General features: G+C 47.2%; 1 protein-coding gene across 5 annotated transcripts in view; it reads right to left on the minus strand.

Moving 5' to 3' along the window:
• Nucleotides 1-19867, minus strand: part of ADAM11 (ADAM metallopeptidase domain 11) — a 177934-nt gene that overhangs the window by 70328 nt on the left and 87739 nt on the right. For all 5 annotated transcript variants that reach the window (XM_030221374.1, XM_030221370.1, XM_030221372.1 and 2 more), the window contains exons 15-18: nucleotides 17640-17739; nucleotides 16989-17060; nucleotides 16049-16144; nucleotides 7080-7160 (exon numbers count right to left, since the gene is read on the minus strand). In XM_030221374.1, the coding sequence (XP_030077234.1) occupies nucleotides 7080-7160; nucleotides 16049-16144; nucleotides 16989-17060; nucleotides 17640-17739 (349 nt within the window). The remainder of the gene's footprint in view (nucleotides 1-7079; nucleotides 7161-16048; nucleotides 16145-16988; nucleotides 17061-17639; nucleotides 17740-19867) is intronic.

Consider the following 19867-nt stretch of genomic DNA (forward strand, 5'->3'; position numbering starts at 1 on the left):
CAGCTAGGCTTATATTTGGTAAAACGCGATTTGAAAGCACAAAACCCCTCCACGAAAAACTACACTGGCTCCCAATCAGAGAACGCATCGCCTTCAAAATCTGCACCCTGGTTCCCAAAATCATCTACGGAGAAGCCCTGAGTTACATGACAGACTTGATCGACTTACCAATTAGAAATACATCCGAATCAACACGATCTTATCTAAATCTGTACTACCCAAGCTGCAAAGGACTTAAATACAAAACAATTTACGCATCTAGTTTTTCCTACATAAGCACACAACTGTGGAACGCATTACCAAAAGCCTTGAAAATGACATACGTCCACCTAAACTTCCAGAAATCACTACAAACCAACCGGTTTAAAAAGGCATACCCTACCGATCCAACTTAAATACCTAATCTCTGCAACACAACTAAACTAAAGCACAAAATGGACATAACACAACTCTTCCGTTCTCCGATTCACTAATGTGGCTGTGCCACATGAACTTGATCTTATCACAATATCACCCTGTATTTGTTCTCACCGGAGCCTGCAAAGGCCTCTCCGGTACTATGTAAGCCTCATTGAGCCTACAAATAGGTGGGAAAATGTGGGATACAAATGTAACAAATAAATAAAATAGTCAAATATACACAAGTATTTCTGATAACAAGCCAACTTGTCCTCCCATCCCTGCCCCCCACCCTCCAAGAAGAGGCCAAAAGTCCCTCAGACTCACTGTACTCTTATCCAAGTCTGAGAGCAATCACAGTCATGGGCGAGTCGTAAATGTCACGAACCAATCTGAACAGGTGATAGTTAAAATGGTCACGGTAGCTATGTTGAAGGAGCTGCTGCTAGGGGCGAGAGCTTGTGGCATTTGCTGCTGAATCCATCACACCCCATTGGACCACCAATGACAGGAGGTAGACCTGGGAGGTCTATGGAACCCTTGGAAATTGGGGGGGGGGGGGCATTTCAGGGGGGGTAATGGCGGAGTAGGGGGGGATGATGCCATGAAAGCTTCCTCAGAGGTGAGGGGAGGGGGGCTCAGGGGAGAGGAAAATTTGTTTAAAAAGTAATACCCCGGCCCAATATTCAGTGCCAGCACCCACACAGTTAAATGGCCTAATCTAAATTTGGCCACTTAGCTATGCAGGTGCCGGCACTGAATATTGCCAACACTTGCATAACTCACGGACTCCTCCCTAATGCCATCCCCTGTACTACCCCTGACCTGCCCACTTTTTTTGGTGACGGTCAGAGGCAATATTCAGCAGCCCTGCCTGCTTTAGTGCCACTGAATATCGGAAGGTAGGTGGTGACAAGCGATTTCAGCGGGCAAGAGCCTCTTTTGTCTGCTTAAATTGCTTTGAATGTTGGCCTGATAGATTTTGGGCCATATATTCAAATGTTTTATGCTCCTAACTTTGAGAGTTACGCTCATAAATTAGCCTTTTTGAAAATCTACTAGGACTGAGTGGTAAAAGGGGCACATTTAGGGTGGGGAAAAGAAGTTACCACCCAATATTCAAAACAAAAAGGCCACTAAAACAGCACTTAAGTTGCTATCTGGCGATATTCAGCACTGTATAGCTGGCTATCCGACACTGAATATCAACTGATAGCAACTTAAAGACGGCTGGTTATATCACATGATATAACCAGCTATCCCCTGATTTTAAAAACCCAACCAGTCAAGTTTGGCGGCCATATTTGGCCACCACAAAAGCTAGAATAACTTTGGCCGGTCTCACTTTAAGTGGCCAGCGCTGAATATCAGCGTGGCTGGTTAAAATCGGACCAGCCAAAGTTAAACTGGATATTTCAGTGCCGGTCACCAGAAACGGGCCGGAATTGAATATCTGGGTTTAGCACCGACCGTGGGAGACAGCCCGGCTATCTCCTGGGGCCTTAGAGCTTAGCACTGATTTTCAGCACTAGGCTCATAAATCCAGGCAAATGAATGGCAGGCTCAAATTTATAAGCATAGCCTAACTCAGGACATACATTTAGAAACTCAGCATTTTCTGAATTTTGGGTTCTTTTGTATTTCACTTCTCCCTGTTTAATTTGGACTAGAGCAGTGAAGTCAAACAAAGACACCACCATAACTCTGAACTTTTTGAACAGTAAGCACAGAGAGGTAAGATTAGACAATGTTTTATCAGAAAGATATGATTTTTTCCAGTAGCGCAGAGAAGTGATTCAAGATTTGGAGAATAAATAACCATGAAAAATAAGGCACAATATAGATCTTATTCACAGAGACCACTGTGAATTAGGAATAGTTTAGCATATTGGCTATTAGCATGTATTGCTGATATGTACAGTGATGGGATAAAGTTTTTACCCCTCCTTGATTTCCCCTGTTACTGCACATATTGTCATACTGAATGGTTTCTGATTGTTGACCCAATTAAACATATAACAAAGGCCCCCTTTTACAAAGCCACGCTAGCAGCTGTCGGTGCGGTAATGCCGACACAGCCCATTCACTCTGAATGGGCTGTGTTGGCATTGCTGCGCAGCTTTATAAAAGGTGGCCTTAGGTATTTACTTCATTTATTTAAGCAACAAAGGGCCCTTTTACTAATGCTTAGCATGTGCTAAATGCTTCACGTCCTATTGTTATGGAACTTGTCATGCAACTATGCTTCTTTGTGCTTTGCGAGTGTTTGTTTTGGGGCCTGTAACTGCAGACTTCACTGTAGCCAGAGGCCTGATAATGGTTTTATCTGCATACTAGTACAAACCAGTTTTAGCTGGACATATAAGAACAACGGTTGGTGAAACATGAGATAATGACCAGACACATGGGCAGAGCCCTGTGTATGTGTAGGATTCCTCATTGGGTGATATATGAGGTAGTGCTCTGTGATGGAAGGTGTACATAAGTAACTGCACATCTAGGGAACGTTGGAATATATCCTTGTGGTAGGTAGGGCATATTCCGGGGGGGGGGGGTGCTTCCCCCCCCTCCCGTGCCTATGGGTGAGGACTAAATCTTTGCAGCTAAGAATCTTTCATTCTTTCTTTCTTTTGTTTCTTTCTCTCAACTCTGTGTCCTTCATATGATAATATCTATGTATCATACTCTGCAGAACTGCCAAAGCTCAAAGCCCGTGATATGTCTGTTCTCTATATAATTAGCCTGACTTTTTATAACTACCAAAGTTACTGATGTTAGGTTTTGTGAGATTACTAATGTTTGCTACAGATACCAGCTCCTGTTGTAGTGAGTAATAAAACCTCCCTTTTTCTGTCTTTTGGTCTCTGCCTGACTTTTTCCTGAGAATAGCTCTAAACGCAGCTTTACATAATTGGTGACTCCTTACAGAGAGATTTATTTGCTATTTTTAATTATTTTCCCTGTGTTGCAAGTCCCTCCCAGGTATGTTTAACTTCTGATGTTCTGGTTATCCTATCACAGAGGACCGGATAGTTAGAGGAAAACTCAAGGGACGCCTTGAGACTTTTGTGGTTTACTTTTGGCTGATCACCAAAAAACCCAATTAATTTGATCTTCATGGTTCGTGAGTATAAATTTGCTATTCTCTGTCAGGTTCAACTCTTAGTTTACATTCTTTGAATTTTTTCTTTGTTCCTCCCTATGCCTGACTCCCCTTTACAAACTGTTTGTGCTCAGAACTCTCTGATTGCGAAGTCTATACTTCTTAAAAAAAAAAAAAAAACACGGCACAAGGCGATCAGGAAAAATGGTACCTTTTCCTGGCCCCCATAAGGAATCTTTACTCTCCCATTGTTTCCTAGCTTGTTGAGAGCCTTGCAGACTTGCAACAGAAGTAAACATTCAACAAAGCCTTTATTACTGTCTGAATTTTGGCATCAAGTGAGAAATAATCCTAGAGAGTTTACTGGATGGACAGAGAGATCATTTGTCCAGGTTTCTTTAGGCTTCCTTTTGCAGTGTAAATAAGGATATATATATTTTTTAATGTGTAAAGTATTGTGATTGTTACAGTTTTTATAACTGAGAATAAGAGAGAGAAGGACACCAGGTGTTTTTAACAATTTTTAACAATCAAGTCTGAGACCACAATTGGAGGAGCCAAAATGGAAGGAAAAGAAAGGAGCCCTTTTACCTAACAGCGCTAAAAGAAGGCCCAAGGTGGCAACGGCATGCGGGATCACTGCACTTTTAGGCCACCTTTCACTGCCACTGGTAAAGAGGTGTTTTTTAAAGAGCCAGTAATTGGCCATGCAGTAATTTAAGAAATGCCGTGCAGCCATTTACTACTGCACTCTGTGCTCTGCCAGTAATCCGGCAGTAATCAATTACCACTGGGCACACCCACCAGCACTAACTACCACCGGAAATGGCATACAGCAAAGGCAGAATTACTGCTGGGCTTCTAGGTGAGCCCATGTAAGGGAGGGGACATTGACTCTTTAGGTACCTGTACACATGAACCTTACTCTACCATAACATCACTTTGTATTTGTTCATACCGGATTTGGTGATCGCCATACGGTAGTATGTAAGCCACACTGAGCCTGCAAATAGGTGGGAAAATGTGGGGTACAAATGTAACAAATAAATAAAATAAATCTCCCTAAAATATTTCTTAATCATATCCATAGTTGATAATAAAGTTTTTTTTTTGGAAAAAATGAATAAATCTCAAGTTTAATCACCTATTAAAGTTTTACATCACTTCTGTTTTCTGATGTACCCAGTTCTTGTCCTTAATTAATTCTTGTTGGCAATCTTGAATTTTTCCCACATCTCTATCTACATGTTCCAGCCTCCTTGTATGATTTTCCAAGAAGTCTCAGTGTTGTCCCACCTGATTTTGTAGAGAAAGTAAACCTTCATCAATTTTATCAAGTTGTTGTGTACTCTCAATGGCTTTACAAACCTCTGCCAAAGTCGCCGTTTCTGACTCTTTCCACCTCCTAATGCTTGCTGTTGCACCTGCTAATCCTTCGGTAGTTGATAAAGTACCTGAAACCGAAACTGGTTCCTGCAAATCTCCTCCAGCTCCCTCACCTTCCACAGCAGGACAAGGAGGTCAAATCCTGAGGAGGCAGCGTGTTCACAGCTGATGGAATCCCGCCAACACCGCTGCAGCACCTTTCACATCAGAGGCCGTTGGTAAATCCTTCAACATGGCCAGGAATCCCAGTCTTGGAGGGGTCTCACATTGCTCAGGACTCAGTGAAGCTTCCAATATCACACAGACAGTTTCTCCATGTGCCATCTGAGAATCATCTGATATTTAGGCAACACCCAAACCAGAAGCTGCAAAGCTCTGGATTAACATCAGGACCATAATGGAGCAAAGCTAGACCCAGGTAGGCAGTTACATTCCACTTTCTCTTTCTATCTTCGTCTGATGTAACACAGAGCTGAGTCTGCGTCTGAAACCACTGAGTGTGACATATATGCTCTGAGCATTGGCTTCCAGCCTCTGCTCATATTAAGTTCAAGCTCCTTTTTCTTGATTTAAAATCCTGTCTTCCCTCAGCCCCGGCTTATCTCTCCTCTCTTCTTACTCCTTACACTCCTTTCCGCTCCCTTTGATCTGCTTCTGGCAATCTACTTACAATTCCTTCCCTCCCTTCTTTTCCCTCTCAATCTCTAGTGAGACCAGTTTTAGCTTTCTAGGACTCTCCCTTTGGAACTCCTTCCCACCTTGCATCTGTTTAGAACTCTCCTACCCCAAATTCAAGACTTTACTCAAGACCCACCCATTTACTGAATCCTTTGACTCATCCACATCTCCCCTCCTTATGTATCTGCTCCCTAGTTGCTTTTATATTGTAAAACGCACAGTTGCTGTACGGACAATTTGCGGTATATATCAAGTGTCCAAAATCAAACATATAAAAGACAAGTGACTGACTCTGTCCCGCCCTCGCGTCAAGACGTGATGACGTCAGAGGGCGGAACAGAGAGGGAAACGGACGTTGCCGGCCTGCTGCTGCAGAGCCTGGAGACGAAGGAAAGGAACATCGCTGGCGCAACAACCTCCATCCTCCCCCCCATCCCCGACATGAGAGCGCCTCTCACCTCCATGTGGAAGCACTGCAGGCAGCAGCAGCGCGATCTGCTGCTGCCTGCAGCGCTTTCACACGGAGGTGAGAGGCGCTCTCATGTCAGTGCAGGGGGCCCGGCATGGAGGGGAGAGGGAGCAGCGGCGAGGAGGGTAGCTGGACATGGAGGGAGGGCAGGGGGGAGAGACGAGGGTTGCTGGACATGGGGGGAGGGCAGAGGAGGGTCGGTGGACGGGGTGAGGCCAGGGGAGACAGGAGGGCTGCTGGACATGGGTGAGGCCAGGGGAGAGAGCAGGGTTGCTGGACATGGATCGATGGAGGGGAGGGGAGAGAGCAGGGTTGCTGGACATGGATCGATGGAGGGGAGGGCAAGGGAGAGAGGAGGGTTGCTGGACATGGGGGGAGGGCAGGGGAGAGAGGAGGGTTACTGGATATGGGGGGAGGGCAGGGAGAGAGGATGGTTGGTGGACGGGGGGAGGCCAGGGGATACAGGAGGGCTGCTGGATATGGGGGGGGAGGGCAGGGTTGCTGGACATGGAGGTGAGAATTACAAATCTCACCCGTTTTAACGGGCTTAACGGCTAGTAAATAAATAAATCAGGAAGGGGGTAGATAGTTTTCATATCACTTTACATATTTTTTTTGTCTGCTGTCATTTAGATAAACAGATTGCAAACAATATACAATTTAACAAATTGCCTATTTTTTGAATAAGTATGTTCATGTAAATTGCATACTACTTTGAATAGATGGTCAGGCTGTGGTAGCAGTAGGTAAGATTACCAAATAGTCATAAAATGCATTATCTTATTTTAAATATTTATTCATGTTTTTCAATAATATAAGCTACCAAAAAACCCCCAAATTATTATTAGATTAATATTTTAGTACCAGGGAAGCTGAGCTCTGAACTAGTGGAGGTGAAACTGATACCAGAATCTCCAAGTTTCACTGCTTAGTGTTTTACTCATGATTCTGCCCCTATCTGTCTTCCTCAGCATCACCTCCCTAGCTTAGGTTTAACCATCATTGCAGGACTGGTTGTGAGTCTCTTGCTGTCCTCATGCTCACCTGACTGGAGTCTCCAGGACACATCTCTGGGACATCACACTCGTTCACTGATTCCCGGCAGGTGGTCCCTCTGGGCTCGTACTGAAAAAAGAGCCCAAATAAAGCTGTAGCAGTTTTCCAGAAGGAAACCAGTAGAAGCAAATAGGCATGACAACTACATCAGACACCAAGAAGCATCATTATCTTGGTGTGGAGCAGAAGTAACTACAGAGGTACAGGAGATTATATTCTTTGTGGATTTGAATCTTGCTTAAATAACAAAGGGGCCCTTTTGCTAAGCTGCGGTAAAAAGTGGCCTGCAGTAGTTCGTATGCGTGAAATTGACTCACGCTGGGCCAACTTGTACCGTGCCTGGGAGAAAAAGATTTTTTTAATGGGGTAGTAAATGGTCGTGCACTAAAAATCAAAAGTAGCGCGTGGCTATTTACTGCCAAAGCCCTTACCACCACCCACTGACCTAGCGGTAAGGGCTCATGCATTAACTGCGAGGTAATGCGCCACTGCTTTCTCCATCAGCGCCTCTGGAAGTTTGTTCCATGCATCCATCTCACTTTTTTGAACAACTATGTCCTTACACCACTCGTGGTAAAATTATGTATCATACCTGATAATTTTCTTTCCCTTAATCATAGCCGATCAATTCATAGACTGGTGGGTTGTGTCCATCTATCAGCAGGTGGAGATAGAGAGCAATCTTTTGCCTCCCTATATGTGGTCATGTGCTGCCAGAAATTCCCCAGTATGTCGATATCAAAGCTCCATCTGCAGGACTCAGCACTTAGAGAATTACACCCACAAAGGGACACTCTGCCCAGCTCACCATCGCTGAAGCGGGGGAGGGGAAATATTCCAGGGGGAGGGGAAACCACACCCGCCGACGCGGGAGGAACTGGCTTATCCTGCTACCGCAACCGCGGGAGGAGCTGGCTTACCCTAACACCGCCGAAGCGGGAGGGATACAAAGAGGCTCATTTTCAAAGCACTTAGCCTCCCAAAGTTCCATAGAAACCTATGGAACTTAGCCTCCCAAAGTGCTTTGAAAATATGCCTCAAAGCTACCCTACAGCCGCCCAAAGTGGGAGGGAGCGCCGGCATAATTTAGTTATCAGTCCAGCCACCGCCGAAACGGGAGGAGAGGAAGCAGCAGCTCACTGTAACACGAATTGTCTCAACTCGAAGAGACTTCAATTGGAAGAACTTGAACACGAAGTCCTCGTGAACAGGAAATGAAGACTGAACTTGAACCTGAAATATAAACAGAACACAAACAATACAGATATCTGGGAGGGGCTATGGATCGATCGGCTATGATTAAGGGAAAGAAAATTATCAGGTATGATACATAATTTTACCTTCCCTATCATCAAGCCGATCAATCCATAGACTGGTGGGATGTACCGAAGCAGTACTCACCCAGGGCGGGACATGGAAATCCCTGAACGCAACACTGAAGCCCCAAACTGGGCCTCGGCCTGAGCAGCCACATCCAAGCGGTAATGTCGTGAGAAGGTATGAGCCGATGACCAAGTAGCCGCTCTGCAAATCTCTTCCAAGGAGACAGATCTGGACTCCGCCATCAAGGCTGCTTGTGCTCTAGTAGAGTGTGCCTTCAGCTGAATAGGCGGAATCTTCCCTGCCGCCATATAAGCAGACGCGATCGTCTCCTTGACCCAACGTGCCACCGTAGGCTTAGATGCCTGCAGACCCTTACGAGGGCCTGCGAACAGCACGAACAGATGATCCGACTTCCGGAAATCATTGGTCACTTCCAAGTGTTATGATTGGGGTCAGAACCCCTCTCAAACTTACCTCTTTCCTGGGGGTCAGCTTCTTAGCTGGCTTCTGTTTCTTTTCTCTTTCCTTTCTGAGCTGGCTCTGTCTCTCTGTGCTGGCAGCTTCCAGCAGCATGGGGTTAATTGTCTCACTTCACTACAGCTGTGGGTGTGGTCTGAGTTGCTCTACCTCTCCCTGGGTGTACTGGCTTCAAGAGCTTCTCGGTGCTGCATTGATGTGGGTTGGGCCTCTCGGGGTTTGAATGTGTTCTGCCTGGCTCTAGGGAGAGTGACATCATCTGGGAGGGCCTTGATAAGGAAGTGGGTTCTTTCCTTCAGGGCCTTCGCAACGTTTGCTTCTGGCTACTTGCTTTAGGTCCAGGTTAGTTTAGTGCAGTGTGCACTTGTGACTTGTGTGTTTGACTTCCCTGCTTTCCCTTTTGCTACGGTGTGTAGCACTGCTGTTAGTGCAGTGCTGGAGTTTGGTGCTGGAAGCACCCTTGTTAGTAAGTGTTTAGGAAGCACCTTTTGTTGTTGGGGTATTTGGCTTTCCTGCTTGTTTCCTTGTGCTGGCCCCGCTTTTCCTTGTGACCTGTGTTTAGCTGCTGTAGCTGGGTGCTTAGGAAGCACCAGGGTGAGAACCCATGTTTAGCTGCTGCAGCTTGGTGCTTAGGAAGTACCAGTGCTAGGTCTGGCATTTGTCTTCCCTTCCTTTTCCCTTGTGGTTTCCCTGCACTTCTGTTAGTGTAGGGCGTAGGGGCACCCCTGGTAGTTTCTGTTAGGAGCACTGCTGTTAGTGGAGGGCTTAGGAGCTTTTCTGTTGGTGCTGGGCTTAGGAACACTTTTGGTCACTTTAGGAGTTAGGTGCACTTCAGTTACAGCTTGTTCTAGTCCTGGTCCCTGTGTCGTCCAGTAAGTCCTGCCGGCTACTCGAACCCATGAGCTCAACTCCTGGGGGGCTTAGTAGCTAGGTGCAGGTGAAGCTGTGTGGACCAGTCCAGTGTGCTCCAGTCCCGTGTTCCAGTCCTGTGTCCTCCAGTCCGGGGGACCAGTCCAGTGTGCTCCAGTCCAGTGTGCTCCGGTCCGGTGTGTGTTCCAGTCCGGGGGATTGCAGTCCAGTGTTCCAGTCCTGTGTCCTCCAGTCCGGGGGATTCCAGTCCATGTGTTCCGGTTCGCTGGGCAGTGCCTGCAGTCCCTGCCGGTGTGCTTACCCAGTGTTGGTTGGTGGGTTTTGCCTGCTGCTGTCGCTACTCGTCAGCAGCCCAAGGGCTCACGTTTGCTCCAGAGCCCAGCCCCGCGGGCTCTGAACCTGAGAACCTGACACCAAGTATCTGATGATGACCCGTCTAACATCCAGGTATTTGAGCGCAGGGAACTCCTCTGGGTAATCCTCCCTACGAAAGGAGGGTACATAAGTACATAAGTACATAAGTAGTGCCATACTGGGAAAGACCAAAGGTCCATCTAGCCCAGCATCCTGTCACCGACAGTGGCCAATCCAGGTCAAGGGCACCTGGCACGCTCCCCAAACGTAAAAACATTCCAGACAAGTTATACCTAAAAATGCGGAATTTTTCCAAGTCCATTTAATAGCGGTCTATGGACTTGTCCTTTAGGAATCTATCTAACCCCTTTTTAAACTCCGTCAAGCTAACCGCCCGTACCACGTTCTCCGGCAACGAATTCCAGAGTCTAATTACACGTTGGGTGAAGAAAAATTTTCTCCAATTCGTTTTAAATTTACCACACTGTAGCTTCAACTCATGCCCTCTAGTCCTAGTATTTTTGGATAGCGTGAACAGTCGCTTCACATCCACCCGATCCATTCCACTCATTATTTTATACACTTCTATCATATCTCCCCTCAGCCGTCTCTTCTCCAAGCTAAAAAGCCCTAGCCTTCTCAGCCTCTCTTCATAGGAAAGTCGTCCCATCCCCACTATCATTTTCGTCGCCCTTCGCTGTACCTTTTCCAATTCTACTATATCTTTTTTGAGATACGGAGACCAGTACTGGACACAATACTCCAGGTGCGGTCGCACCATGGAGCGATACAACGGCATTATAACATCCGCACACCTGGACTCCATACCCTTCCTAATAACACCCAACATTCTATTCGCTTTCCTAGCCGCAGCAGCACACTGAGCAGAAGGTTTCAGCGTATCATCGACGACGACACCCAGATCCCTTTCTTGATCCGTAACTCCTAACGCGGAACCTTGCAAGACGTAGCTATAATTCGGGTTCCTCTTACCCACATGCATCACTTTGCACTTGTCAACATTGAACTTCATCTGCCACTTGCACGCCCATTCTCCCAGTCTCGCAAGGTCCTCCTGTAATCGTTCACATTCCTCCTGCGACTTGACGACCCTGAATAATTTTGTGTCATCGGCGAATTTAATTACCTCACTAGTTATTCCCATCTCTAGGTCATTTATAAATACATTAAAAAGCAACGGACCCAGCACAGACCCCTGCGGGACCCCACTAACTACCCTCCTCCACTGAGAATACTGGCCACGCAATCCTACTCTCTGCTTCCTATCTTTCAACCAGTTCTTAATCCATAATAGTACCCTACCTCCGATTCCATGACTCTGCAATTTCTTCAGGAGTCTTTCGTGCGGCACTTTGTCAAACGCCTTCTGAAAATCCAGATATACAATGTCAACCGGCTCCCCATTGTCCACATGTTTGCTTACCCCCTCAAAAAAATGCATTAGATTGGTGAGGCAAGACTTCCCTTCACTAAATCCGTGCTGACTTTGTCTCATCAGTCCATGTTTTTGTATATGCTCTGCAATTTTATTCTTAATAATAGCCTCCACCATCTTGCCCGGCACCGACGTCAGACTCACCGGTCTATAATTTCCCGGATCTCCTCTGGAACCCTTCTTAAAAATCGGAGTAACATTGGCTACCCTCCAGTCTTCCGGTACTACACTCGATTTTAGGGACAGATTGCATATTTCTAACAGTAGCTCCGCAAGTTCATTTTTTAGTTCTATTAATACTCTGGGATGAATACCATCAGGTCCCGGTGATTTACTACTCTTCAGCTTGCTGAACTGACCCATTACATCCTCCAAGGTTACAGAGAATTTGTTTAGTTTCTCCGACTCCCCCGCTTCAAATATTCTTTCCGGCACTGGTGTCCCCCCCAAATCCTCCTCGGTGAAGACCGAAGCAAAGAATTCATTTAATTTCTCCGCTACGGCTTTGTCCTCCTTGATCGCCCCTTTAACACCATTTTCGTCCAGCGGCCCAACCGACTCTTTGGCCGGTTTCCTGCTTTTAATGTATCTAAAAAATTTTTTACTATGTATTTTTGCTTCCAACGCTAATTTCTTCTCAAAGTCCTTTTTTGCCCTCCTTATCTCCGCTTTGCATTTGGCTTGGCATTCCTTATGATCTATCCTGTTACTTTCAGTTGGTTCTCTTCTCCACTTTCTGAAGGATTGTTTTTTGGCTCTAATGATTTCCTTTATCTTACTGTTTAGCCACGCCGGCTGACGTTTAGTCTTTTTTCCCTTTTTTCTAATACGTGGAATATATTTGTCCTGAACTTCCAGGATGGTGTTTTTAAACAGCATCCACGCCTGATGCAAGTTTTTTACTCTGCGAGCTGCTCCTTTCAGTCTTTTTTTCACCATTTTTCTCATTTTGTCGTAATCACCTTTTCTATAGTTAAACGCTAGCGTACTTGATTTCCTAGTTTCACTTCCTTCAATGCCAATATCAAAACCGATCATATTATGATCACTGTTATCAAGCGGCCCTCGTATCGTTACCCCCTGCACTAGATCATGAGCACCACTAAGGACTAAGTCTAGTATTTTTCCTTCTCTTGTCGGCTCCTGAACTAGCTGTTCCATAAAGCTGCTGATTCACATGGAATCGAGAAACAATCTTGGGCAGGAAGGAAGGCACTGGGCGAATCGATACTCCTGCCTCAGTGAATCGCAGGAACGGTTCTCTACACGAGAGCGCCTGGAGCTCGGAAACTCTTCTGGCTGATGTGATAGCCACCAGGAAGACTGCTTTCAACGTCAGGTCCTTCAGCGATGCCCTTGGCAAGGGCTCGAAGGGCGGCTTCTGCAAGGTCCGAAGCATCAGATTGAGATTCCACGTAGGCACTATTGAGTGCAGAGGGGAGGCGCAGGTGATTAACTCCTTTGAGAAAGCGTACCACATCCGGCTGTGAAGCCAGGGAAGCCCCCTTCAGACGACCCCTGAAGCAAGCTAGAGCCGCCACCTGGACTTTCAGCGAACTGAGCGACAGGCCTTTCTCCAGCCCCTCTTGCAGGAACGCCAACACTGAAGAGATTGGAGCAGTGAAGGGCGATACAGAGCCTGCCTCGCACCACGACGCAAAGGTACGCCAAACCCTGGCTTAAGTGGTGGAAGTAGAGTGCTTCCTCGCTCTCAGCATAGTGGCGATGACCTTGTCTGAGAAGCCCTTCTTCCTCAGCCGCTTCTGCTCAAGAGCCAGGCTGTAAGACCAAAGGGGGAGGGATCCTCCATCACCACGGGACCCTGATGAAAGAGGCCCTGCTCCGCTGGCAGTCGCAGAGGGCCGTCCACCGAGAGTCTGACTAAGTCCGCATACCAGGGACGTCTGGGCCAATCCGGACCCACCAGGATCACCCGGCCCAGCACCCTGCCCATCACGGGCCAGGGCGGGAACACGTAGAGAAGCTCCTGTGTCGGCCACTGCTGGAGAAGAGCATCGACTCCCAGACATCGAGGGTCCCGTCCTCTGATGAAAAAACGCGGCACTTGGCAATTGGCCGAGGACGCCATCAGATCCAGGCACGGCCGGCCCCAGCGTTTTGTGATGTACAAGAACGCCCGAGCAGACAGTTGCCACTCTCCGGGATCCAAGGTATGGCGACTGAGAAAGTTCGCCTTGACATTCATGACTCCCGCAATGTGGGCCGCCGACAGCTGTTCCAGATTCGCTTCCGCCCACAGGCATAGCTTCATGGCCTCCTTGGCTAGAGGGGCGCTCCTGGTACCTCCCTGGCGATTGACATAGGCCACAGCCGTGGCATTGTCCGACAGGACCCGTACGGGCCTCAGCTCCAGTACCGGGAGAAACTCTCGAAGCGCCAACCGAATGGCTCGGAGTTCCAGGAGGTTGATGGACCATTTCGTCTCTGCAGGAGACCAGAGCCCCTGCGCTGTCCGTCCCAGGCAGTGGGCCCTGGGCGTCCTTCAGGGCAGTGCCACCTTCCACCGGCAGCGCCGTCTTCTTAGTCACGGCAGTGATTAAGGAATCTACCGTGGGCCAGACAAAGGCTTCCCGTTCCCCCTCAGGTAAGGGGTACAGACGGGACATAGCCCTGGCTACTTTCAGGCTCGCCTCAGGGGCATCCCATTGCACTGAAATTAAGGTCTGTATGGCTTCATGAACGTGGAAGGTTCTAGGCGGGAGCTTCGTTCCCAGCATAATGGCGGAGCCAGTAGAGGCTGAGAGAGAGCCTTCCTCCGGAGAGGCAATCTTCATAATGCTCATGGCCTGCACAAGCAGGTTGGGCAAGTCCTCTGAGCGAAAAAGCCGCGCTGCAGAGGGGTCATCCGCTCCATCCGAGCGAGGGTCAGTCTCTTCCATAGAGTCCGCTAAGGATTTCTGGGAGAGCTCAGACACGCTGCTGTCATCCACATCAGAGGAAACCGAGTCCCCTGAGGGTGGAAGATCCACCCAAGGGCGCTTAAGCATAGAGGCCTCATCACCCCGATCAGAGGGGTGAGCAGGGGCAGGTATGTTCTGCATAAGAAAGGCCTGATGCAGCAGCAAAATGAACTCAGGGGAGAAACTCCCCAGTCTGTGCATTTCTGCAGCCTGTGCCGCAGCCCTAGAGGCGCCCTCCATCTGCGCTCCCAGGAGCGGGGGGGAGGCGTGTTGCGCATCCAAAATGGCATCCGGCGCGAAACTCCAAGAAGGAGCAGCGCGGGAAGAAGGGCGTTTTAATTTCGCCGACTTCTTACTGTCGCCCGATTCAAGTGCGACCAAGCTGTTAACATCTCCCATCTCGAGGGTGGCCCAAGAAGCCGACCGAGCCGCGTGGCCGATCACGACCGGGAGGGCGGCCAGCGGGGGATGGGCGCCTAAGGCGGGAAAGGCCGCCGCGCCGGAGGAAATACCGGTGAACTCTCCCGGCTCCGAAAGGGCGACTCTACCTTCGATCCCCCCGCTTCCCTGCTAGGCGCGCAAACGCGTTCCGGGGAACATCTTTTTCCGTCCTTGCCATCCGAGGCCATAGCCACGTGGAGACCGTTCGGGGAACCCCCTGCCCGCTAGTAAAAGGTAAAAATTACCTGCTTCTTGCTCCGAGCAGCGACGACTTGTTCCAGTGAGCAGCTGCAAATGGACGTCCTTTTTGAACGTTAAAAATTTTTTTTGTTTGTTTGTTTAACGGAGCCAGCGGGAGGGGGGAGAAAAGGAGGGACCTGGCACCACCAGGTTTGCACTTGCTCACGAAGAGCCCTCAACCCCAGGTACTCAACAAAACCTAAACAATTAGGCTTGGAGACCTAGCCAGAGCTGCTGCTGTGTGACCACACACCTGCTGAGATAGAGAACATACTGGGGAATTTCCAGCAGCACATGACCACATTTAGAGAGGCAAAAGATTGCTCTCTATCTCCACCTGCTGATAGATGGACACAACCCACCAGTCTATGGATTGATCGGCTTGATGATAGGGAAATATATATATCCAAATTGACCCTTCTTTCCATTGAAAAAGGCTCATCTAATGTGTATTATTAAAACCTCTTAACCACTGCTGCTGCATCCCCAAGGAGTGTGGGAAGAGGTCAAATGGAGTGTGGAGAAGGGTCTTAAAATCTGATGCAATTTCTTGAAACTTTCCAGACAGAGTAAAGGCAGTTATTAGGACAGTTATTGGTAGTATAACTGTGTACTACTGTACTTGTTTGTAGCACTCAGTAGTGGACATGTGGTTTAGGAAGGGGTGCAAGAGTTTCATTGTTCAGTTAAAGGGGTGTAAGAACCAAAAAATGGTTAAAACCCCCTGATTTAAGCTATGTGAATTTGAGCTTCATCTGTCATAAACCATTAGTAGGAGAAGTCATAATGATCATATCTGTAAGAGCAATCACAGATGATGCGAGTGCTGTCTAGGGCAGGATCCTGCATTGCCCACCATGTCCACAACCTCTTACCTTGCAGCCTTTGCAGCATAGGCCATCACTACACATTGCATCATAGGTAAGGGTGCATTTTTTGCAGCATCTCCCTCCCGGCTGCCTTGTACATTCCTGTGAAAACAAGGGAATGAATCTTAAAAAAAAAAAAAAATCTTGTTCTATATTCAGAATATAATGTCACATCTCTTTTAGACCAGGGATGGCCTTTACATATCAGTATGGACATCTGATACAGAAAATATATTTTCTATAGCGATGGCAAGTTACTCAGTTCCGGGCTAGAGATTTTGGACAGTCCTGGATTTAACGCCCCCCCCCCCCCCCAATCCTGGGGAATTATGGGACCTACAGCACTGATATCGATGGGCAGGATCAAGCACTACAAAACCCACACTGCTTTGGAATGTAAGTTCAAAACCAGGACTGTCCCAAAATTTCCAGCCTGGAACTGGGTAACTTGGCATCCGAGTTTCTAGTGTATTCCAAGAAGAACAAGTCAACACTGGTACCAAAGCTACCTTTTAGAATTGTGATGAGGAAAGTTATGCAATTAATACAAGTCAGAGGCTGCAACTAGTCAAATATGAACTGGATCAGCAGGATGTGAGTCAGGTCTAAGCTTTAAGGCAGGGGTCCTCAAATCTAGTCTCTGAGGTCCACAACCCAGCCTGGTTTTCAGGATTTCCACAATGAATATGTATGAGATCTATTTGCATTCACTGTTTCCATTTGCATATTCATTGTGGAGATCGTGAAAACCAGGCTGGTTTGTGGACCTCGAGGACTGGATTTGAGGACCCTTGCTTTAAGGTGTTAGTTTCTCAAGAAGAGTTTAGTATCTGTTCTTAACCATGATTATAATGATTATAAATCTGGCAGAATCTAGGCTCACTTTCTGAAAATTACTTTTTGTTTTCTGTAAATTGTATCGTCTCTCTGGTTCCCAAATACTTACCATTATTGATCCACAATCACACTCTTCTCCTGCCTCTACAAAACCATTCCCACATTCAGGAGAGTCCAACAGCTACAGAAAGAGTAGGACAGAGATAAGAAGGAAGGAGGAAGAGAAGAAAATCATTGTAAGTTTCTTCACTTTTTTCTCATAGTATAGAACAACTCTTCAGAATCATTTAAAGCAGGACAGTTGAGACTATAACTGTGTTCTACTGTAATTTTAGTCAACTCCAACAGAAGGGAACCTCTCCACTGAAGATCAATGCCAAGCGAAAAAAATGGAGAAAAAGTAACCTCTCTCAGATGGTGTCTTCAACAAGCTCTTTATTTAAAAACAGTAAACAAAAAAAAATGACGTTTTTACTGTTTTTAAATAAAGAGCTTGTTGAGGACACCATCTGAGAGAGGTTACTTTTTCTACTGTAGTTTTAGCAACATGCATGAGATAAATGTTGCATACAGTGGAGACAATACATGGAAATCTAACTCAAGAATATTAATTATAGATATCCTGACTAGATGGGGATTCCACAGAACAGGATTGGGAACCATTGCTCTAGTGTAAGTGCTCAAAATATAGAGTTCCCCAGTTGGAAAATAGACTGGAACACTGTAGAATGCAGAGGGAGTGTTCAAGCTCTGTGCTCACCTTCACTGGCTTATCAAAAAGACACCAGCCACCACCATCCTGCAGGAAATGGTTAAATTCATCAATACTGCAACGAGAGAACTTCTGTGGAAGATAATACCTGCAGGAAGTGACAAATGCAGTCTCAAATCACAGACAGTTGCACTGAGGAAAGACAGCACAGATGAATTAATAACAGAGGTTCCCAACATGTGGTACATGTACCCCAAAGGGTATGTGTCACAAAACGCTTAGCCACCGGTCTGGGGTTACCCCGCGGCCACTTAGAGGGTCTATTCCCAGCAGAGCTCAGGTCTGCCTGCACCTGCTGCTTGTGCTCTACACTAGCACCTCCTCCCACCGATTGGGTCAGAAACGCCTCTGGGTGAGTCTCCCACTCTCAAATTATCCCCAGTGATTTCTAGGTTACTGGGGCCACACTCCCAGTGGTCCCACAGTTCCCAGAAAGCACCCACAGACCCAACACACAAACCACCAGGATTCTGTATTAGTCCAGAAAGGCAGAGGCAATAAACTAAAAAGGAATGTTTATTGTCTTTAAAAACTGAACAATGAACCAAACGAAGTGCAATCAGCAAACAATAACAGGTAACTGAAATATGGATCAATTATAACAGTAACTAAACATTTGCTTACTTTCTGAAAAGTACTTGGGAAGATCAGGACATATAACTGTTTACTGAACCTTAGCAAACAGATCCTGCTCTCTTTTCTTCCTGGCTAGGATTGGAGGCAAAATCAGCACACTCCAAAGAAAATGAGCTCCTGGGCCAATCAGAGCCCAGCCAACAAGATTTAAAAATATACTGCTACTTGCTTCCTGCTTGTGTTAAAGAAAAAGAACATTCAGTTCCCTGTAACAGCTTTACAGCAAAGAAACACCACCTGCTGGCCAAATAGGAGAAATACACTTCAGGACATAATTAAGGCAGGAAAATATCCAATACAATTTACAGGTTTAAAATGCACTGTTTCTTCACAGTATACGACACTTACGCAGGTGGTACACTGCACCCAGCAAACCCACCAATATAAATGCCAGTTTTCTGCTGCTGCGGCTCCCTTCCACCTGCAATAGGTGCACAATATAGCCCAAACTCTGACCCCTCCCTCTCTGTCTTCAAAACCCGCCCCCATTCTCCCTTGCTCACCTTGTTGCCTTTCCAAATTGTCAGCTGCAAATGCTGTGACAGCATCAGAAACAATGTGAAGATACACGGGACCATTTTCCTGCATGCACCACTGTCTACTTTGCTGGTCACGCCCACTATGGTGTAACTTTCTACATCAGAGGGTGTGACCAGCAGAGAAGGCAGAAGCACAGGAAATGACCCTGTGTGACTTCATGTTGTTTCTGCCCCTGCCGACAACTTGGAAAAGCAGCAAGGTGGGGGAGGAAAGAGAGAGACTGGGTGATGCAGACCTGGGAAGCAGAGAGAGACTGGATGATGCTAATCTGGCAGGGAGGGAGAGACAGAGAGACTGGGTGATGCTGATCAAGGGGGGGGGGGCAGGAGACAGACAGAGATCAGGTAATGCTAATTTGGTGGGAGAGACAGACAAGAGATACTGGGTGATGCTGATCTGGAGGGGGGAGGAGGAGAGATAAAGACCGGATGATGTTGATGTTGGAGAGAGGGAGAGGAGAGACAGAGAGAGACCAGAGGAGATTGCTGCATGGCAGGGGGGAGAGAGAGTATCATAGAGGAAGGGCTGCATGGCAAGGGAGGGGAGAGAGAGATAACAGAGAGGATGACTGTATGGCAGAAGAAGAGAGAGTGTCACAGAGGTGAGGGCTGCATGGTATGGGGAGAAACAGAGAGTTGCAGTGGAGATATCTGCATGGCATGGAGAGAGAATGTGTGTCACACAGGAGAAGGCTGAATCACAGGGGGAGAGACAGTGTCACAGAGGAGATAGCTGCATAGTGGAGGGGTGGGGAGAGAGAGAGTGTGTCACAGGTGAGCTGGCTACATTACATGGGGAACAAGAGTGCCACAAAGGAGAGGGCTGCATGGCAGGGGAGAGAGAGAGGCATATTTTCAAAGCACTTTGGGAGGCTAAGTTCCATAGGTTTCTATGGAACTTTGGGAGGCTAAGTGCTTTGAAAATGAGCCTCAGAGTGTCACAGAGGAGCAGATTGGGTGACATTGGGAGAAAGTGTGTATCTTAGAGGAGAGGGCTGTATGGCAGGGAGAGAGAGAGAGTGTGTGTGTGAAAATGAGTGT

This window comes from Microcaecilia unicolor, chromosome 12, assembly GCF_901765095.1.
Source record: "Microcaecilia unicolor chromosome 12, aMicUni1.1, whole genome shotgun sequence".
NCBI classification, from domain to species: domain Eukaryota; kingdom Metazoa; phylum Chordata; class Amphibia; order Gymnophiona; family Siphonopidae; genus Microcaecilia; species Microcaecilia unicolor.